Genomic DNA, 21,833 nt, shown 5'->3' with positions numbered 1-21,833 from the left:
GCTGCACTGTATTAGTATTAGCTAGATAGATAGAGAGATAGATAGAGATAGATAGAGAGAGATAGAGAGAGATAGAGAGAGAGAGATAGAGAGAGATAGAGAGAGATAGAGAGAGATAGAGAGAGAGATAGTGTCAGAGAGTGCTATATTTTGTGCTGCTGCAGTGTGATATAGTTATAGATAGAGAGAGAGAGATAGAGAGAGAGAGATAGAGAGAGAGGCCTACTGACAGAGTGCTATATTTTGTGCTGCTGCAGTGTGATAGTTATAGAGAGATAGAGAGAGATAGAGAGAGAGAGATAGAGAGAGATAGAGAGAGATAGTGACAGATTGTGCTATATATTTTTTATATAACTGACTGCTGCCCCCTCCTTTTGTGCTGATCAGTATAAATTAACTGATCAGTAACTTTTTGGGGGCGCAGGTTTTTTTTTATATATAGATATACCTGTGAGTGCTGCTGCTGCAGTGTCATAGAGTGTTAGATAGTGTTAGATAGTGAGAGATAGAGAGATAGAGAGAGATAGTGATAGAGAGTGCTAAATTTTGTGTCTGCTGTCCCCGCCTTTTGTGCTGATCACTATATCTGAGGTGATCAGCAACTTTTTTGGGGGTACAGAGGTTTTTTTTTTTTTATATATATACCTGTCAGTTGCATCAAAGGTTGTGCACCTGCTGCACCTCACTGGTAATCAGTGTCGCATCACTGATCACCTTTTTTTTTTGTGTGTGTGCTGTGGGGTATTTTTTTAATTTTTTTTTTTACACACACTGTGATTTTGTGGGTGTCCTGTGGCCGCTGTGCGCTGATCAGTGACGTACATCACTGATCATCTCTTTCGGCACAGGGTTGATCTATTTTTTTTTTTTTTTTTGATCAAATTCCTGTTGCCTTTGAGCGCTGTTCAGTGACAGACGTTACTGACCAACATCTGTGCTCAATTTTTGGCGCAGGACCTTTTTTTTTTTAACCCCTTCCTTTTTTTTTTTTTTAACCCCTTCATTTTTTTTTTTTTTTATTGGTATAAAGTATTTTTTTTTTTTTCTGCACCACATACACACTACACACTACATACCCCCCGGATTGAAATAAAGTTTGTGCCCCCCCCTACACTATACACGTGTTGAAACATTTCACTACCGGTAACACAAAAATAAAAATGGCATCCCAAATGTCCTCCCAAATGTCCTCCCAAATGTCCTCCCAATCATCCAGGAGAATGTATTCAGTGGAGGAGGCATATGCCATGCTTGCTTCTGACTCTGACACAGCCAGTGATGCAAGCGGGGAATTTGAAGGATTTGCCTTAAGCTCCTCTTCCTCCTCTGCTGATGAGGGACCCCCTCAAAGACGCCCCCGTAGATCAGCTGAGATTCCCCCCCCAATAATTGATCTAGTATGGACCCCACCACCAGACAATTTTGAGCCCCAGGTTCCTGAGTTTTTGGCCATGCCAGGAATCCAATTTGATTCCACAGGTCTCAGAGAAATTGACTTTTTCAAATTATTTTTCTCTGATGATTTTATAAATTTAATGGTGGACCAAACTAATTTATATGCCCAGCAGTTTATTGCTCAAAACCCCACGTCATCATTTGCTAGGTGGACCCCTGTAGATGCAGTAGAGATGATGACGTTTTGGGGTCTGGTGTTTCATATGGGCATAGTAAAAAAGCCAGAAATTAGGCAATATTGGAGTACAGATGTTCTGTACAGTACTCCATTTTACCGTATGGCCATGCCCCGGACTCGATTTGAGACAATTCTTAAATTCATACATTACACCGATAATGCACAGTGCCCACCCAGAGATGATCCCACCTTTGACCGGCTATTCAAAGTCAGGCCGGTCATTGATCATTTCAGTGCCAAATTTGAAGAGGTGTACATCCCTGAAAAATTTATTTGTATCGACGAGTCCCTTATACATTTTAAAGGAAGGGTTAAATTCCGCCAGTACCTTCCCAGTAAGAGGGCAAGGTATGGCATAAAAATGTATAAACTGTGTGAAAGCACCTCAGGGTACACCCACAGGTTTAGGGTTTATGAAGGGAAGGATTCAAGAATTCAACCGCCAGAATGCCCCCCCTCCCTCGTAGGTGTTAGTGGGAAAATTGTCTGGGATTTAGTGCACCCCTTCCTGGATAAAGGTTATCACCTCTATGTGGATAACTTTTACACTAGCATCCCCCTGTTTAAGGCCCTTGGTTCAAGAGGTACAGCAGCTTGCGGTACTGTGCGCAAGAACCAAAGAGGCCTCCCAAAAACGCACATTGCCCAAGTAATGAGAAGGGGTGAAAGCAGGGGAATATGCACCGAAAATATGTTGTTGGTCAAATATAAGGACAAGAGGGATGTCCTTATACTGACAACAATTCACGGAGACAGTACCACCTCCGTCCCTGTACGAGGTACCAGTACCCACACCTCAAAACCTAATTGTATCCTGGATTACAATAGGTACATGGGCGGAGTGGATCTTTCAGATCAGGTACTGAAGCCGTACAGTGCCCTGCGGAAAACAAAAATCTGGTACAAGAAGGTGGCCGTGTATATCATCCAGATGGCACTGTATAACGCTTACGTGCTATTCCGTTCTACCGGCCAGAGGGGGACATTTATGCACTTTCAAGAGGAAGTCATAAAGGGCCTAATATTTGGGAACCAGCAGGCAGAGGGCCCCAGTACTTCTAGTACTGGCCCCCGTATTGTACCAGGGCAGCATTTTCCTGATGAAATCCCCTCCACTGGAAAAAAGGGCAGGACACAAAAAAGGTGCAAAGTTTGCTATAAAAAGGGAATAAGAAAGCAAACTATTTTCCAGTGTGACACTTGCCCCGACAAACCCGGCCTATGTATAAAGGAGTGTTTTAAATTATACCACACATCTATGGAATATTAGGTTCATAATTTCACCGTGCTTCGGGGGTCTTGCTAATGCCACATAGCACCCACCATTCATTCCACCAGAATCTGAGCCGCAAAATCCAAAAATCACTCCTTCCCTTCTGAGTCCTGCCATGCACCCAACTGGTATTTTTTGGTCACATGTGAGGCATTGCCGTACTCGGGAGATATTGGGGCACAGATTTTGGGGTGCTTTTTCTCCTTCATACCTTCTGAAAATGAAAAATTTTGAGCCAGAACTGCATTTTTGTGTAAAAAATGTAATTTTTCTTTTTCACTGCCCACTTGTATCAAAATTGGTGAAACCCCTGGGGGTTTTAAATGTACACTATACCCCTAGATGAATTCCCTGAGGGGTGTAGTTTTCAAAATGGGGTGACTTGTGGGGGGGTTCCACTGTATTGGTGCTTGGGGGGTCTTGCTAATGCGACATAGCACCCACCAAAATTCCACCAGAATTTGTGCTGCAAACTCCAAATATCACTCCTTCCCTTCTGAGTCCTGCCACTTTTTGGTCACACATGAGGCATTGCCGTACTCGGGAGAAATTGGGGCACAGATTTTGGGGTGCTTTGTCTCCTTCATTCCTTGTGAAAATGAAATATTTTGAGCCAGAACTGCATTTTTGTGTAAAAAAATGTAATTTTTCATTTTCACTGCCCACTTGTATCAAAATTGGTGAAACCCCTGGGGGTTTGAAATGTACACTATACCCCTAGATGAATTCCCTGAGGGGTGTAGTTTGCAAAATGGGGTGACTTGTGGGGGGGTTCCACTGTATTGGTGCAACATAGCACCCACCATTCATTCCACCAGAATCTGTGCTGCAAAATCCAAAAATCACTCCTTCCCTTCTGAGTCCTGCCATGCACCCAACTGGTATTTTTTGGTCACATGTGAGGCATTGCCGTACTCGGGAGAAATTGGGGCACAGATTTTGGGGTGCTTTTTCTCCTTCATACCTTCTGAAAATGAAAAATTTTGAGCCAGAACTGCATTTTTGTGTAAAAAATGTAATTTTTCTTTTTCACTGCCCACTTGTATCAAAATTGGTGAAACCCCTGGGGGTTTTAAATGTACACTATACCCCTAGATGAATTCCCTGAGGGGTGTAGTTTGCAAAATGGGGTCACTTGTGGGGGGGTTCTACTGTATTGGTGCTTGGGGGGTCTTGCTAATGCGACATAGCACCCACCAAAATTCCACCAGAATCTGAGCTGCAAAATCCAAAAATCACTCCTTCCCTTTTGAGTCCTGCCATGCACCCAACTGGTATTTTTTGGTCACATGTGAGGCATTGCCGTACTCGGGAGAAATTGGGGCACAGATTTTGGGGTGCTTTTTCTCCTTCATACCTTCTGAAAATGAAAAATTTTGAGCCAGAACTGCATTTTTGTGTGAAAAATGTAATTTTTCATGTTCACTGCCCACTTGTATCAAAATTGGTGAAACCCCTGGGGGTTTGAAATGTACACTATACCCCTAGATGAATTCCCTGAGGGGTGTAGTTTGCAAAATGGGGTGACTTGTGGGGGGGTTCCACTGTATTGGTGCTTGGGGGGTCTTGCTAATGCGACATAGCACCCACCAAAATTCCACCAGAATCTGAGCCACAAAATCCAAAAATCACTCCTTCCGTTCTGAGTCCTGCCATGCACCCAACTGGTATTTTTTGGTCACATGTGAGGCATTGCCGTACTCGGAAGAAATTGGGGCACATATTTTGGGGTGCTTTTTCTCCTTCATACCTTCTGAAAATGAAAAATTGTGAGCCAGAACTGCATTTTTGTGTAAAAAAATGTAATTTTTCATTTTCACTGCCCACTTGTATCAAAATTGGTGAAACCCCTGGGGGTTTGAAATGTACACTATACCCCTAGATGAATTCCCTGAGGGGTGTACTTTGCAAAATGGGGTGACTTGTGGGGGGGTTCCACTGTATTGGTGCTTGGGGGGTCTTGCTAATGCGACATAGCACCCACCAAAATTCCACCAGAATCTGAGCTGCAAAATCCAAAAATCACTCCTTCCCTTCTGAGTCCTGCCATGCACCCAACTGGTATTTTTTGGTCACATGTGAGGCATTGCCGTACTCGGGAGAAATTGGGGCACAGATTTTGGGGTGCTTTTTCTCCTTCATACCTTCTGAAAATGAAAAATTTTGAGCCAGAACTGCATTTTTGTGTAAAAAATGTAATTTTTCTTTTTCACTGCCCACTTGTATCAAAATTGGTGAAACCCCTGGGGGTTTTAAATGTACACTATACCCCTAGATGAATTCCCTGAGGGGTGTAGTTTTCAAAATGGGGTGACTTGTGGGGGGGTTCCACTGTATTGGTGCTTGGGGGGTCTTGCTAATGCGACATAGCACCCACCAAAATTCCACCAGAATCTGAGCCGCAAAATCCAAAAATCACTCCTTCCGTTCTGAGTCCTGCCATGCACCCAACTGGTATTTTTTGGTCACATGTGAGGCATTGCCGTACTCGGAAGAAATTGGGGCACATATTTTGGGGTGCTTTTTCTCCTTCATACCTTCTGAAAATGAAAAATTGTGAGCCAGAACTGCATTTTTGTGTAAAAAAATGTAATTTTTCATTTTCACTGCCCACTTGTATCAAAATTGGTGAAACCCCTGGGGGTTTGAAATGTACACTATACCCCTAGATGAATTCCCTGAGGGGTGTACTTTGCAAAATGGGGTGACTTGTGGGGGGGTTCCACTGTATTGGTGCAACATAGCACCCACCATTCATTCCACCAGAATCTGTGCTGCAAAATCCAAAAATCACTCCTTCCCTTCTGAGTCCTGCCATGCACCCAACTGGTATTTTTTGGTCACATGTGAGGCATTGCCGTACTCGGGAGAAATTGGGGCACAGATTTTGGGGTGCTTTTTCTCCTTCATACCTTCTGAAAATGAAAAATTTTGAGCCAGAACTGCATTTTTGTGTAAAAAAATGTAATTTTTCATTTTCACTGCCCACTTGTATCAAAATTGGTGAAACCCCTGGGGGTTTGAAATGTACACTATACCCCTAGATGAATTCCCTGAGGGGTGTAGTTTGCAAAATGGGGTGACTTGTGGGGGGGTTCCACTGTATTGGTGCTTGGGGGGTCTTGCTAATGCGACATAGCACCCACCAAAATTCCACCAGAATCTGAGCTGCAAAATCCAAAAATCACTCCTTCCCTTTTGAGTCCTGCCATGCACCCAACTGGTATTTTTTGGTCACATGTGAGGCATTGCTGTACTCGGGAGAAATTGGGGCACAGATTTTGGGGTGCTTTGTCTCCTTCATACCTTCTGAAAATGACAAATTTGGAGCCAGAACTGCATTTTTGTGTAAAAAAAATAATTTTTCATTTTCACTGCCCAGTTGTACCACAATTGGTGAAACCCCTGCGGGTTTGAAATGTACACTATACCCCTAGCTGAATTCCCTGAGGGGTGTAGTTTGCAAAATGGGGTCACTTGTGGGGGGGTTCCTAACTTTTAGCATGTTATGGTGCCTAGAAACCTACATGGTGCCTAAAAAATAATCTCATAAAAAGGAGGCTCCAAAATCAAGTAGGTGCTCCTTCTATTATGAAGCCTGTGGTTTGGTCACCGTGCACACTAGGGCCACATATAGGATATTTATGAAAACAAAAGAATTGGGGGAATCAATTTTTAGTCACATTTCTCTAGTAAAATGTACTGTGTTCCTTAGAAAAATGGGTACTTATGTAGTATCTGGGCTGCCGATTTCTAAATCGGGTCGGATCGGGAGATCGCATCGCATCGCATGCGACCATGCGATTCGATGCGATGCGATGCGATGCGATGACCCGATTTTTCCATAGGAATCAATGTTAAAATGGACTGAGTCCATTTTAACATGGAATTCAATGGGAAAAATGGGTCCTTTTCATACCCCTACTATCCAAGTGGGCATGGAGTTGGATATAAACCTGTGGCGAGCGTAGCGAGCCACCGAGCCCGAAGCGTGGCGAGCGAAGCGAGCCCCGCGAGGGGACGAATACCGTCCCCTCGCGGGGCTCGCTTCGCTCGCCACGCTTCGGGCTCGGTGGCTCGCTACGCTCGCCACAGGTTTATATCCAACTCCATGCCCACTTGGATAGTAGGGGTATGAAAAGGACCCATTTTTTCATAGGAATCATTTTAACATTGATTCCTATGGAAAAATCGGGTCATCGCATCCGATATCGGATGCGATGCGATGCGATGCGATGCGATATCGCATCGCATCGCATCTGATTGTATGCCTTAACTTAAGGCATACAATCAAAAAATCGGCAGCCCAGATACTACATAAGTACCGAAAAATGTATTAAAATTGCAAATCTGCAAAAAAAAAGAAATTTTGAAATTTCACCTACACTTTGTTTTAATTCCTGTGAAACACCTAAAGGGTTAACAAACTTCCAAAATGCTGTTTTGAATACTGTGAGGGGTGCAGTTTTTGAAATGGCATCATTTATGGGGGTGTCTCACATACAAGTCCCTCAAAGTCACATCAGAACTGAACTGGTCCCTAAAAAAATCAGTGTTTGAAATTTTCTTGAAAATTTGAGAATTTGCTATTCATATTGTAAGCCTCCTAGTGTCCCAAAAAATTAAAAGGAAGTTGAAATAATGATGTCAACATAAAGTAGACATATGGTCTATGTTAGTTATTCACTATTTTGAGTGGTAAGATTATTTGTCTCACAAGCAGAAAATTTAACATTTTGCAAATCGCTAAATTTTCAATTTTTTCACGATATTTTGGTATTTTTCACAAAAAAACACAGACTGTATCGACGAAAATTTACCACTAACTTGAAGTACAATGTGTCACGAAAAAACAATCTCAAAATCACTGGGATAAGTAAAAGCAAAAAAAAGTTATCCCCACTTAAGTGAGACATGTCAGAATTGAAAAAAAGGGCTCTGTCAGGAAGGCAAAAACAGGCTCTGTCAGGAAGGGGTTAAAAGGGGAATGGATTAAATGGATGCCAATGTGATAGTGCCTATTTACAGGACATTGGTAAGACCACACTTGGAATATTGTGTTCAGTTCTGGGCGCCGTGCAATAAAAAGGACATAAATGAATTGGAACAGGTACAGAGAAGGGCGACTAAACAAGTATAAGGTCTCGAATCACCAGAATACAAAGATAGGTTAACCAGGCAGAGTATGTCTTCACTGGCAAAACGGAGGTTGAGAGGTGATATGATTAGTATGTTCAAATACAGGATTGGGAATCATATAGAACTGGGAGATGATTTGTTCACTAACAGGCCTATACTTAGGACACGCGGGCATGTACTGAGGATCGGGGAAAAGAAATTCAGTACTGAATTAAGAAGAGGATTCTTCACCATTAGAGCAGTAACATTCTGGAACTCATTGCCGGTGGGGTTGATTACAGCAACTACCGTTAATGAATTTAAATCAAAACTGGATACATTTTTGGAAACTAAGTGAATCACATACATATGACTTATTCAAGTCAGTAGTTACAAGTCAGATAGGTTGAACTCGATGGACTAACATCTTTTTTCAACCTTAATTACTATGTTACTATGAATATAGACTGTCAGCCATAGTGTGCCCATGTGGTAGGGATTATAGACTGTCAGCCATAGTGTATTCATGCGTTAGAGAGTATAGACTATAAGCCCATATGAAGTGTAGACTGTCAGCCCTAGTGTGTCCATGCAGTAGGGAGTGTAGACTGTCAGCCCTAGTGCGTCCGTGCGGTAGATAGTGTAGACTCTCAGCCTAGTGTGTCCGTGTGGTAGGGAGTGTAGACTGTCAGCCCTAGTGTGTCCGTGCGGTAGGGAGTGTAGACTGTCAGCCCTAGTGTGTCCGTGCGGTAGGGAGTGTAGACTGTCAGCCCTAGTGTGTCCATGTGGTAGGGTGTGTAGACTGTCAGCCCTAGTGTATCCGTGCAGTAGGGAGTGTAGACTGTCAGCCCTAGTGTGTCCGTGTGGTAGGGAGTATAGACTCTCAGCCTAGTGTGTCCGTGTGGTAGGGAGTGTAGACTGTCAGCCCTAGTGTGTCCGTGTGGTAGGGAGTGTAGACTGTCAGCCTAGTGTGTCCATGTGGTAGGGAGTATATACTGTCAGCCTTAGTGTGTCTATGTGGTAGGGAGTGTAGCCTGTCAGCCCTAGTGTATCCGTGCGGTAGCGAGTGTAGCCTGTCAGCCCTAGTGTGTCCATGCGGTAGGGAGTTTAGACTGTCAGCCCTAGTGTGTCCGTGTGGTAGGGAGTGTAGACCCTCCCGTGCATGCACCTGAAAAGTTTTACTGAACTAATTTGAGCATCTACCACTATCTGTATGTATGTTGTGAGAGGCAGAGAGGAGCTTGCATTAGGCGGAGATGCAGGTCCTGATATGCCACATGGAGTAGTCTGGGGTTACTCCAAGGTAGGTAGCTCTTAGTTCAGATATACCAAGTAATGAGCCATTATCATGTGGCTCCTTGCTGACTAATTGTAGACCCAATTTAGGGTAACAGTGGTGTGGGGTGTGGTGCCCCTGGACTGGTTGGGCTGGGTGGCTTTAGTGCGGCATGCCCTTACATTCTATTAACACTTTTCCCTCACTAACACTCTCTCACTCTTATTTTAATTACATTTCATTTATCTCTCTCTTTATATATAGCTTCGGCTTCCTATCACTAATTATTAACACTTAGTATATCACTGGCATGCTGCACTGGGCCTCCTAGCTTAAGATAGTTTTTGGGGTGCCACACCCTGCACCTAGATATAGCGCTAGGGACCCCCAATATACAGAGAAGCCTTGACGCGGCTTGGGGGCATATCATACACCTGCGCAGGTATATGTAACCAATATCTCTGAATTCTATTATCATGTAGTGTTCAAGATTGGTTGCTAAAACTATTCAGTGTGCCGGGGGAACCAATGTCTTGTTACTTACTAAGTATTAACCCCTCCCTTGCATGCACCTGAAAAGTTTTACTGAACTACTTTGAGCATCTACCACTATCTGTATGTAGGGAGTGTAGACTGTCAGCCCTAGTGTGTCCAGGTGGGGCTGATTCTGACCTAATTGATGCTAGGCAAATTTTCAGAGCCCTGTGATCAGATAACTGCGTCTCAGACAGAGTGAAATCCTGCCCTGTGCCAGTCTGCGAATAGCTTGTGGAAATATCGCCGATTAGCGAGCTGCAACTGATCCATATGCAACTCACTCACCATCAAATGATTTGCACAGTCTGTGCAAGTGTAGTAGTAGTAGTAGTACGTTTATTTATAAGGCGCCGCAAAGTGTCCGCAGCGCCGTACATAGCAAACAAAAACAAATTACAAGGTAACGTACAGGGTGTGTTGAAAGATACAGTATAAATAGGGGTATAGCTGGTAGAACTAAAATCAGCATCAGTTCAGAAGTAGGTGTCAAAATTGTCAAGGAGACTGAAGATGAAGTAGAGGAAGGGAAGAACAGGACAGGAGCACAGGTGAGGTAATGAGGTAGGGTGAGTACGTGAGGAAGGAGGGCCCTGCTCATAAGAGTTAACATACTAAAAATAGGTGGGTGGACGAACGAAATACAATAGGATAAGTAGGAACGGAGGGGAACGGAGGCAGGATAGGAGGATCAAAAGAGGTTAGGAGGAGGGATAGGCTAGTCGAAAAAAGTGGGTTTTGAGGGAGCGCTTAAAGGAGGTAAGGGAATCAGATAGCCTGATGGGTGGCGGGAGGTTGTTCCAGTGCAGGGGGGCAGCGCGAGAGAAATCTTGGACACGGGAGTGGGAGGAGGTGATTAGGTGAGAGGTCAGTCGGCGGTCAGCGATGGAGCGAAGAGGACGGGAGGGAGTGTGGATAGAGATCAGTGAAGAGAGGTAGGGAGCTGTGGAGGAGGAGAGAGCCTTGTAGGTGGTGGTGAGGAGTTTAAAGAGAACTCGGAAAGGAATGGGGAGCCGGTGAAGAGATAAACAGAGGGGGGAGGCGGAGGTCTGAGTAAGTCTGACCATTCCACAACTCTGCGACAGAAAGAGGCTGATCAAGGGCGGAGCTGACATCACACGCCCTCCCTGAAAATGCCTGGGCACGTCTGCGTTTCTCCTGACACTGCTCCTAGAAAATGGCGGTTTACCACCCACAAATGTTCTGTCAATCCACTTGCAAACAGCATTGCAAATAGAATAAACGCTGACTTTTGTCTCTGGTTGGCCTTGCGCATGCACGCTACAATCCATGCGCATGAGCAGTCATTCGATAATCAATCGCCTTGCACATTTGAAATTCGTACAACCGTGATCAGGTCTGAATAACCCCTATAGACAATAAGCCCTGATGCGTCCATGTGGAAGGGAATATAGACTGCAAAATCTATCAGGGCACATGCAATTTTTGCAGGCCTAGCACATTAGAAGCAGCATCTGTATTGCAACATTGATAAAGTGCCCGTGATCCGCCAACAAAATACATTTGTTTGCCACTTACATTGTGATGCGGTTCTGACAGGTGCAGCTTCTGAGAACTTTGCTGTATGATGAAGCTGTGGGCTCTATATAGTACAAAAAGCCCTAACTACCTGCTCATTCCCCTACAGGCCCATACACACTGGGCAACTTTGAGCTGAAAGTAGCTCAGTTTACTGGTTTGAGCTGCTTTCAGTTCAAAAGTCACCCAATGTGTACGGGGCTAGCGATGAGCGCTGATGCGCGCTCCCATATCATGGCTGGCCCACTCGCTCACCTGCTGGTATTACCAACAGAGTGGACGGCTTTCTATATCGTCCTGCTATGGAAAGTCTTCCACCCCCGGGGAAAATCGCTAAAACAGTCGAAAAACCCGATGATGGGGAAAATCGCTGGGTTGAGAAACACTGAGGCCTTTATTCAGATCTGATTGCAGTACAAATTTGTTTGGAAAATGGGTAAAACCATGTGCACTGCAGGTGGGGCAGATGTAATATGTGCAGAGAGAGTTATATTTGTGTGAGCTATTTTGTTTCTGTGCAAGGTAAATACTGGCTGCATTATTTTTACACTGCAATTTAGATTTCAGTTTCAACACACCGCACCCGAATGTAACTCTCTCTGCACATGTTACATCTGCCCCACCTGCAGTGCACATGGTTTTGCCCATTTTTCAAACAAATTTGTACTGCGATCAGATCTGAATAAGGGCCTCTGTGTGTATGCACTGAGTGTTTCTCAACCCAGTGATTTTCCCCATCATCGGTCAGCATACACGCTGGGCACAATCGCCCAGCGTGTATGGACCTTAACACACACAAGGACACATCCAGGGCCGGTGCTAGTCACTACAACGCCCCCAGGCGGGGGGGGGAGGGGCGCCGCTCACCCGCCGGTGGGGTGGGGGGTGGTAGATACATCCACTGCCGTCGGGTCACTCCAGGGGGGGGGACACTCTACCGGGCAGCGATTGACAGCGGGGGCTCAGGAAGCGCTGCCTGCTCTGCTATGATGGTGCCATCGGACACACAGCACGTGAGGGGAGAAGCTTGTGCTGATAGTGTGAGACAGTGCAAGTTCAGTGTCCCCACGCGCTGTGTGCCCGATGGTGCACCATCATAGCAGAGCAGGCAGCACTTCCTGAGCCCCCCCGGTGTCAAGTGCCGCCTGGGAGAGTTCCTGCACAGCGCCACCATGGATTTCTGGTCAGCACCACCGCTCACCCACTTTACGGTGCGGCTGGGGTGCGGGTGTGGGTGCTGCTCACCTCACCTGGCTCCAGGGTGGGAAGGGGGGTACACTGTGACCTGCTCCGTCCCAAGTCCCGCCCTCCAGTGGCCGGCGCCCTAGGCAAATGCCTAAAGCTGCCTAGTGGTGGCGCCGGCCCTGGACACATCCTAGTATTCCTGTTTTCATTTTGATTTCAGATAATATAATATTGAAATCTGCTACCCAAAATACTAGGTACAGATGACACACAACATCGGTGACAGTATACAGAAGACATACAGTATCCGAAGTAACCAGTGACTTTATGGGACAGGCCTCTATTTCAAACTGTATGAAATGTTAACTCCTATATGAATGTATTTTGTCGATGATACACAATGGTTCCCTTTCCCCTGATACACACATTGATATCAGTACTTCACGTGTAGGACCTTCCCTCTAGGTCTAGTGCAAAAGTTTTGTGTTTAGGCCTCCACAGAGGGGCGACAGAGTTTAAAATGACACTTTATACAAATCCAATGAATAGAAGAACCATATCTTCGGATCTTATTAGCAAACAGCATTACAGTATGTTACAATATGTATCCTGTGTTATTCATAAATGCATTTGGTACTATATTATTTAGCAATGGTGATATTACATCAATATGTGATTAAATGTAACAATAGTGTATCTGGACTGTATGTAGAATGTTACCACCAGACCTGCATTATATCAGGGCTTTATATAAAGGGTAGAGTCCACACTGGTAGCAATATTAGTACAGCTGGAGTACAAGGGACTGGTCACATGACACTAAGGGAGAAATTCACTAAGATGGGAGTTCTGTTTCACACGGGATGTTGCTACGGGCAACCAATCAGATCTATTATCTTCTAGAAGGTGTTAATAAATAAGTAGATTCTGATTGGTTGCCTATAGCAACATCCCATGTGAAATCGAACTCCCATCTCAGTAAATTTCCCCCTAAGCATTATACAATAAATAAATAAAGCACATTATTATTTAATATAGTATTATAACAGGATCTGATAGCAAACAAGTCAGAGACTAATATTATCCCAAGGCCAATAAGATGACAATAAAAAAAAAAAAAAACCCATGGTATGGAAGAGACACAAAGGACATTGCCACCACTGTCTATTCACACACATCATCAGGATCTATGAACTTTAAACACAGAGGCGAGGAGGATACCAGTCTATGCTGACTGAAGGCATATGAAGGGTTAATGCCCTACCCAATGCCGGCTCAATGCACCCAATCAGCCACCTCCCATCTTGTCTATTCACATAAGTCATCAGACCATCACCCACCTTGTCATTGTGGTACTGAAGGGCTTCTTTCCCATAAGAACACTTGATTTCCAGCTTCCTCCCAGTATCTGAAGGGGTCACATCCTTTTGCTGGGCAATGACTTTCCCAAACCCCTTCATCAATGACAGGGAATCAAAATTGATAGTCTTGTTCTCAGAAGATCCTTCCACTGGGCAGAACATCCCACAGAATTTCTGCCTAGGCTTGGGACTCCCGGATCCCATGTTCTTGAAGAAGGCTGGGACCTCTTCCCCATCATTCTGCCTGGGTTGCTTCCTGTCAGCCATCCTCAGCCCCTGGGGATGGACCAGTTATTTCAGACAAATAAAGAAGAAAATAAAAAATGTAGGGGGACAAAATAAGGCTGCAGGGGGAGGACTGTGGTGAGGTGGGAGGAGAAGGCACTGCAGGTTAGGAGCAAACAATAGATGTGACTGCTCCTCACACCATGCTGGGTCCTCTGGTTACTTCAGCTGATGGATCCTCCTTAGTACAGCTCACAAGTGCACAGCCTGCGCTCCTCAACTTAGTAGAATTAGGAAGCAGGGAGGGGGATGGAGAGTGGGCGGGGGGCTCTGCAGAAGAAAGGCACATGTATCCGGGCAGCGCTGCAAATGGATGAGCCGGGAATGTGTCCACATGTTGCTGGGAGAGGGTTCTTCCTTGTCATGCAGAGTACACATACATGGGATCAGATGGTGACTGGGTATGTGTGTGTGTGTGCTCAGGCTATGTGTACATGTGCTGGGTGTGTGTGGCTCCCCTTCTAGCTGCAGTGTCAGTGTAGGGAGGACAAAGCCCACACCCGCAGCATCTGCATGAGGACACAGGTGCGATCTATGAGAATTTAGAGGCCATATTGTAATATTGGTGGATGTGCCATGTAACCGCTGGAAGGGGCTCAGTGGTGTGACGCCCGCAGCGCTGCAGGGGTGGCTATGTGCGGCATGGTGCAGGGGCTGGTGTGGCCGGGCGGCTAGGTGAGGAACAAAAGAGCATGGACAATACTGTGCACAGGGACTGACTGCTAGTATGCCCAGGGACTGGCTGTTACTGCACTGGGACTTGGTGGTAATGTGCCCAGGGATTGGCTGTCTATGTGCATAGGTACTGGCTCTTATACTGGGACTTGGTGGTAATCTGCACAGGGACTGGCTTTTACTGTGTACGGGGACTGGCAGCGTACACAAAGGCTGTGTTTTAGTATGCAAAGGTACAGGCTGTTAGTATACACCAGGACTGGCTGATAGTATGCACAGGGACTGACTGATAGTATGTACAGGGACTGACTGATAGTATGTACAGGGACTGGCTGATAGTATGTACAGGGACTGGCTGTTAGTATACACCAGGACTGGCTGATAGTATGCACAGGGACTGACTGATAGTATGTACAGGGACTGGCTGATAGTATGTACATGGACTGGCTGATAGTATGTACATAGACTGGCTGTTAATATGCACAGTCAGGGACTGACTGATAGTATGTAAAGGGACTGTTAATATGCACAGGGTATACTATGGTACACGCTGTTAGTATACACCAGGACTGGCTGATAGTATGTACAGAGACTGGCTGTTAATATGCACAGTCAGGGACTGACTGATAGTATGTACAGGGACTGGCTGATAGTATGTACAGAGACTGGCTGTTAATATGCACAGGGACTGGCTGATAGTATGTACAGGGACTGTTAATATGCACAGGGTATACTATGGTACACGCTGTTAGTATACACAAGGACTGGCTGATAGTATGTACATGGACTGGCTGTTAATATGCGCAGGGACTGGCAGTGTGCATAGGGTCTGATTTAGAATGCAAAGATACAGGCTGTCAAAAAAACAGGGACTGGCGGCTGTCAGTAGGCACAGGGACTGGCTGTCAGTGTACACAGGGACGGGTGCACAGCCTGACAGCCCAGCACTGAGAGATGATGCTGGGGAGGGAGGTTGCACTGCAGGCGCTGTCCGTTCAGCACTCGCAGAAGACATACAGTAGATAAGAAGTGACAGATAGGGACAGCGCCCAGTGTCAGGGAACTTACCTCCCAACATGACCCTCTCAAGGAGGGACAGAATGCTCTGTTTCTGGACTTTCCTCTTAATAATAGGACAGAAGGACTAACCTAGGGGAGTGATAAAGTGGAGAGAGATAATCTACAAATCAGCTTCTAACTGAAACTGTTGTGGATATCACACCTGATTACAAGACATGTACTAAGCCTTAGAAGGGGATGGAGATATAGCACCAATCAATCAGCTCCTAACTGGCATGTTACAGGCTATAAAGAATGCACCATCTTTATGTAGAGTGCTGAAATAAATGATCTCTCATTTCTGTCCTCCATCTAGTGTAGGTGGAAGTGCTAACTCCAGTTAGTAGCTCTTGCTACTTCCTAGCTGCCCTTATATGGTAATCTGCCTTTCATTAGCCCAGATGTACAGTATACCCAAATTACATTAAAGGAAGAGACAGACTATACAATTACCGCGAGTTAACGATATCGCTACAAAAGAGCTATACTAGTGTCTACACTGAATATCGTTAATGATGCTCGCTCCCGCGTATCATTAATGACCACTCCCTTGTTCAGCATGTTCTGATGAGGGAGGTCCTCGTTAACGACGTCCATGCTGCAGCTCCTACCCCCTGTCGCTCCCTTCCCTGCTGGCATCGGCAAGGGTCTATACACATGCCAATGCCGGCACCCCATCGCAGCCACTGGGATCCTATAGTGTGAATGGGGCTTTAGTTTTCATTCAAGTCCTCCAATGGTTTTATTATGTTTCATTGGGACTATGTAAAAACCGGACCCGGACTAAACCCCGGACTGCTGGACAGGACATCAAAATCTGCATTCCGGAGCTTGTAGGGTCATAGGCAGCCCCCCCGAACAGGACACCCCCCGGACGGGTTACCCCCCCCCACCGGACCGGACCCTACATGCTCCGGACTGCAGAGTTTGATGTCCTGTCCGGCAGTCCGGGGGATTTGTCCTGGTCCGGTTTTTACCCATACTCCGTTTCATTTATTTGGTGAAACAGGAATTCTATAGCACCATAGTTAACGGGTTGAAAATACAATAAGTACATAAATTGCTCAATTACAAATCACAATTCTATATGATTGTGATTGGAAAATGGCATAGTTACATAGAGGAGACCGTAGGAGAGAGGTGGACTTGGTAAACACCAGAACCGGACCTGATCCTGGAAAACTGAACCGAACAGGCTCCATTCATGAAACTGCCAATCCGCACCTTGTATTGTCCGGTCCGAAGGGTGCATATTAAGGTTCAGGGTTTGTCCCATCCGGAGGGTGCCTGTGACAGCTGTCACCTGGGAGATGGAGAAGGGGAGATTACAGCCTCCTTGTATGGTCCGGACCATTCAGGGTTTTACTACTTCCCCGAACAATACAGGGAGGCTTTTATCACGTCCTCACCTCCTTCCAAATCTCCCAGATGACAGGTGTCACAGGTGTTGGGGTAGCCTGACACTTAATTCCGGTGCGGCATACAGGGATGTAATATAATCTATCATAGCCAGCTATATCATAATGACCAACCAATAGCAGTAAGTGTGCTCTGTTCTGCCCGTCAGGCCAGTCACAATGGGCCTTATTCTGATCGGTGCGGCCCGATCAGAATATGCGGCCAAGACCGTGCAGGCGAATCCCCGCCTTCCATACGGATCGCCACCTCCGTCCGTACGCGGATATGTGGCGATCCGCATGAAAGTGGACGGGGATACGCCTCCTCCGTCTTGGGAGCAGCCCCTGCATTCGATGGTCGCCGAACATCGAATGCAGGGCCGCACGCTCCACTAGGTCCCGCCACCCAAGACCACACGGACACTTGTCCGTGTGAAATCATGTATGGGGGCGGGCAGCTGACATCCGGCGATGTCAGATGCCCGCCCCCTACACACGCGTCACGGCTTCATTACCATGCATACGCCCCGCGTTTGCATGGGAACGCCCATGAAACGCGGGGCGTATGCATAGGGTAATGAGGCTAAGTAGCCCCTCACGCCCCTCTACACCCCCTGTGCGGCGTGTAAAGAATACGTGCGGCGAAATCGCCTGCACATGCGCAGAGTGACCTCTGCACATGCGCAGACGATAACCATCGGCGGGACGACCGCATGCGGCGAAATCCGCACCGACCAGAATAAGGCCCAATATATGTATTTGACATTTTGTATAATGAAATACAAACAGAAGGAACAATGCTAGGGAGAAATCTAATAGTAAAATAAATCTGGTATTGAGATAAGTGAAGACACGTGAATATTTTGTAAACAATATAATTTATAAAAAGCCTTGTGCAATTTAATGAAATATGCAATTACTAGTGACCAGCCCCACAAAATGTCGGAGCAACTTGTCAGCGTCGGTGATTGTTCTCGCCCTGTCGGGCGCCATCTAGTGGCTGCCAGAATGCAAAACACTTGAATTATACCTTTGGGGGTGAGGAGCAGCATTAGCCTTTTATTATATAGGATATACAGATAAAATTAGCTCAAAGATTGCTTAGAACCCTTAAAAAGTGCATCATGCTTTAAGAATACTTGACATTGCCTACAAAGTTCCAGTTGGAACCTCAAATTGCCTATATTTGCCACATTTAATAAACCAGTGTGAAAAGAGCGGTCCCAAAATGTGCCTATGTCAGACTATGGCATGAATGCAATGGTATAGACCTAAGATTAAGGGGTGTAGTCAGCCACCAGAGGGGGAGGGGTGGTCATCTACCAGGGCTACTTTTCTAGCCTTGAACCCTGTACACCACCACAGAACTGACCCTAAGGCTGACCTAGCACCCTAATGCTGACATAGAACTCTACACAACACCACAGAACTGACCCTAAGGCTGACCTAAAACCCTGTACCCCACCACAGAACTGACCCTAAGGCTGACCTAGCACCCTAATGCTGACATAGAACTCTACACAACACCACAGAACTGACCCTAAGGCTGACCTAAAACCCTGTACCCCACCACAGAACTGACCCTAAGGCTGACCTAGAGCCATGTACACAACCACAGAACTGACCCTAAGGCTGACCTAGAACCCTGTACACAACCACAGAACTGACCCTAAGGCTGACCTAGAACCCTGTACCCCACCACAGAACTGACCCTAAGGCTTACCTAGAACCCTGTACACCACCACAGAACTGACCCTAAGGCTGACCTTGAACCCTATACACCACCACAGAACTGACCCTAAGGCTGACCTTGAACCCTGTACACCACCACAGAACTGACCCTAAGGCTGACCAAGAACCCTGTACACCACCACAGAACTGACCCTAAGGCTTACCTAGAACCCTGTACACCACCATAGCACTGACCCTAAGGCTCACCTAGAACCCTGTACACCACCTCAGAACTGACCCTAAAGCTGATCTAGAACCATGTACACCACAGAACTGATGCTAAGTCTGACCTAGAACTCTGTACACCACCACACAACTGACCCTAAGGATGACAATTTACTTGAACAATTTTATCTGAATATGTCAAAAATAAAGTTTTGGTGTAAGGGATTCTGTGTAAAGAATTCTGATACTCTAGGGCAAAATGAGTCAAAATACGTTTGGGAACCACTGTCCTAAGCAATAGACAGCATAAATATTATCTGTAATGTGTCCATTTTTCTGTTATATAGCTTTCCAGTGATATGATTTGCATACGGCAGCCAGCTCTGAGGTTGATTTTGTAGAACGTCTGCAATTTCTTTGGACTATGGGGCTGATTCGGAGGTGGATACTAATGGCACCACTTCTACATCATTGTACATAGTGGCTGTGCGAAATTATGCAAAAGCCACAGGAAGCATCTATATAAAAAATTTAAAAAAAGGACGCCTGCTACTGGCATCTCTGATTCGCTGCTGCATCCAAAGACGCAGCATCGGACCAACTGCATGAGTATTAAACATATAAGTAGCCCTCAAGTTTCTTGGATGACCGGCAAAATCAACTGCGGAGTTGTGTCTGAGTACGCAGCCACTGGCTTCTGTATTCCAGAAAACAGGACCAACATGAATATACTGTATGGGCCAGTGTGTATAGTCAATATCATTCTTACACGGCAGTTAACAATTTTGGCGTCTGCAGGAACAGCCTAGTGTGTACCCAGCATTACTTAGTCAACAACAAGATGCCTATCACTGCCCAGCTATTGGCATTATGTCACTCACCAGAAACTTTGGAGTATTTTAAAAGGAACATTTACAAATGTAATTATATAGGGCTGGTCCAAATGCTATGCAGATACGATCTTGATGGGTTTACTTGTAATGTTGTGACAATTTCCTTGTCAGATCACAGAGTGTTTAGCCTGATCAGATAATGACGGTATACTGTATTTCAGTTAGTATGGGGGAAATTTACTAATATGAAAAACCTAGTTTTTCGTATTAGTATTTCCCCTACGACTGCATACGACTGTTTCAGTCGTATGCAAAGTCGTGTTCTGGAGGGGAAATTACAAAGCAGTCAGATACGACTGCTTTGTAACCCTCCGATGGTGTAACCATTCGTATTAGCGGCACATATATACGGCCGCTAATACGAATTCGTACAGGCAGTCTGCACGGATCAGTCAGATCCGTGCAGGCTGCAGAGTGTAAAAAATAAATAAATAAATAAAAAAAACAGCGTGGGGTCCGTAACCAGCACCAGGCTGAAAGAGCCGGGGCCGGTAATTAAAAATCAGGGAACCCGACAAATAGGGGTTCCCCGGTTTTTAACAACCAGCCCCAGGCTCCAGGTCCGGGGCTGGTTCCCAAAATACGGGGGACAAAATGAGTAGGGGTCCCCCGTATTTTAAGAACCAGCCCCAGGCACAACCAGCCAGCAGGGTAATGTCACAGCCGGGGGGACACTTATTATATAAGGTCCCGCGGCCAAAACATTAACCCTACCGACCAGTCAGCCTGGCCAGGGGCCCTGGGGGAGTGGGGACCCCCCCAATAAAGGGGTCCCCCCCTCCAGGACTTACCTGACCAGGCTGAAGCCTGGTGCTGTCCCCGGTGACCCTGGGCTGTGGTCACCGGGCTGATAGTGGTGTAAAAAAAATGTCCTGTCCTGTATCGTCCTCCAGGTCCATGTCGGCGGTCCATGTCGTCCTCCAGGTCCATGGCGGTGTCCGGGTCCGAAGAAATCCATGTTGGAGCTGTGGAAGGAAATCCTACTCACCTGGTCCTGTGCTGAAGACTTTCTTGGCTCCTGATTGGCCACTAGGCGGCCAATAGAAATCATTCTGAGGAGAGGCGCCAAGTATGAAACATCTCTGCATCTCTCCTCAGTGCGATGCGGACAGTGCGGGGACCGGCGACAGCTTGAAGATTACCTGGACTACGTCGGACCAAGACAAGACATCTTCAGCACAGGACCAGGTGAGTAGGATTTCCTTCCACAGCTCCAACATGGATTTCTTCGGACCCGGACACCTCCATGGACCTGGAGGACGACACGGACCGCCGACATGGACCTGGAGGACGACACAGGGCACGGACACCAGGACAGAGGGCTACCTACGGGATCAAGAAAGGTAAGTATCAGTATGTGTGTAATGTATGTATTAAACTTTTATTTTCATTGTGTCAGTGTGTGTTTATTGTACTATTTTTTTAACTGTGGAACTACAAGACCCAGCGGGCCCTTTAATGCCCCGCAGGCTGGGACTTGTGGCTCTCCAAGTCCCAGCTTGCGGTGGAGGCTTGCTGGGACTCATAGTTCCACAGTTTTAAACAATAGTTTTTTCATCTATTTTTTTTACACCACTATCAGCCCGGTGACCACAGCCCAGGGTCACCGGGGACAGCACCAGGCTTCAGCCTGGTCAGGTAAGTCCTGGAGGGGGGGGACCCCTTTATTGGGGGGGGTCCCCACTCCCCCAGAGCCCCTGGCCAGGCTG

General features: G+C 46.2%; 1 protein-coding gene across 1 annotated transcript in view; it reads right to left on the bottom strand.

Annotated features, from left to right (window-relative positions):
- The window catches only part of DPYSL2 (dihydropyrimidinase like 2), an 86,426-nt gene extending 71,625 nt beyond the window's left edge, over positions 1–14,801 (bottom strand). Inside the window, exon 1 of the mRNA XM_083184787.1 lies at positions 13,899–14,801. Coding sequence (XP_083040913.1) covers positions 13,899–14,186 — 288 coding nt within the window. The 5' untranslated portion in view covers positions 14,187–14,801. The remainder of the gene's footprint in view (positions 1–13,898) is intronic.
- Between the last annotated feature and the right edge of the window lie 7,032 nt (positions 14,802–21,833).

The sequence above is a fragment of the Crinia signifera genome, chromosome 4, assembly GCF_055691185.1.
Source record: "Crinia signifera chromosome 4, ASM5569118v1, whole genome shotgun sequence".
In the NCBI taxonomy this organism is placed as follows: domain Eukaryota; kingdom Metazoa; phylum Chordata; class Amphibia; order Anura; family Myobatrachidae; genus Crinia; species Crinia signifera.
Note: the sequence above shows the minus strand (reverse complement) of the source record. Positions and strands in the feature narration are given on the sequence as shown.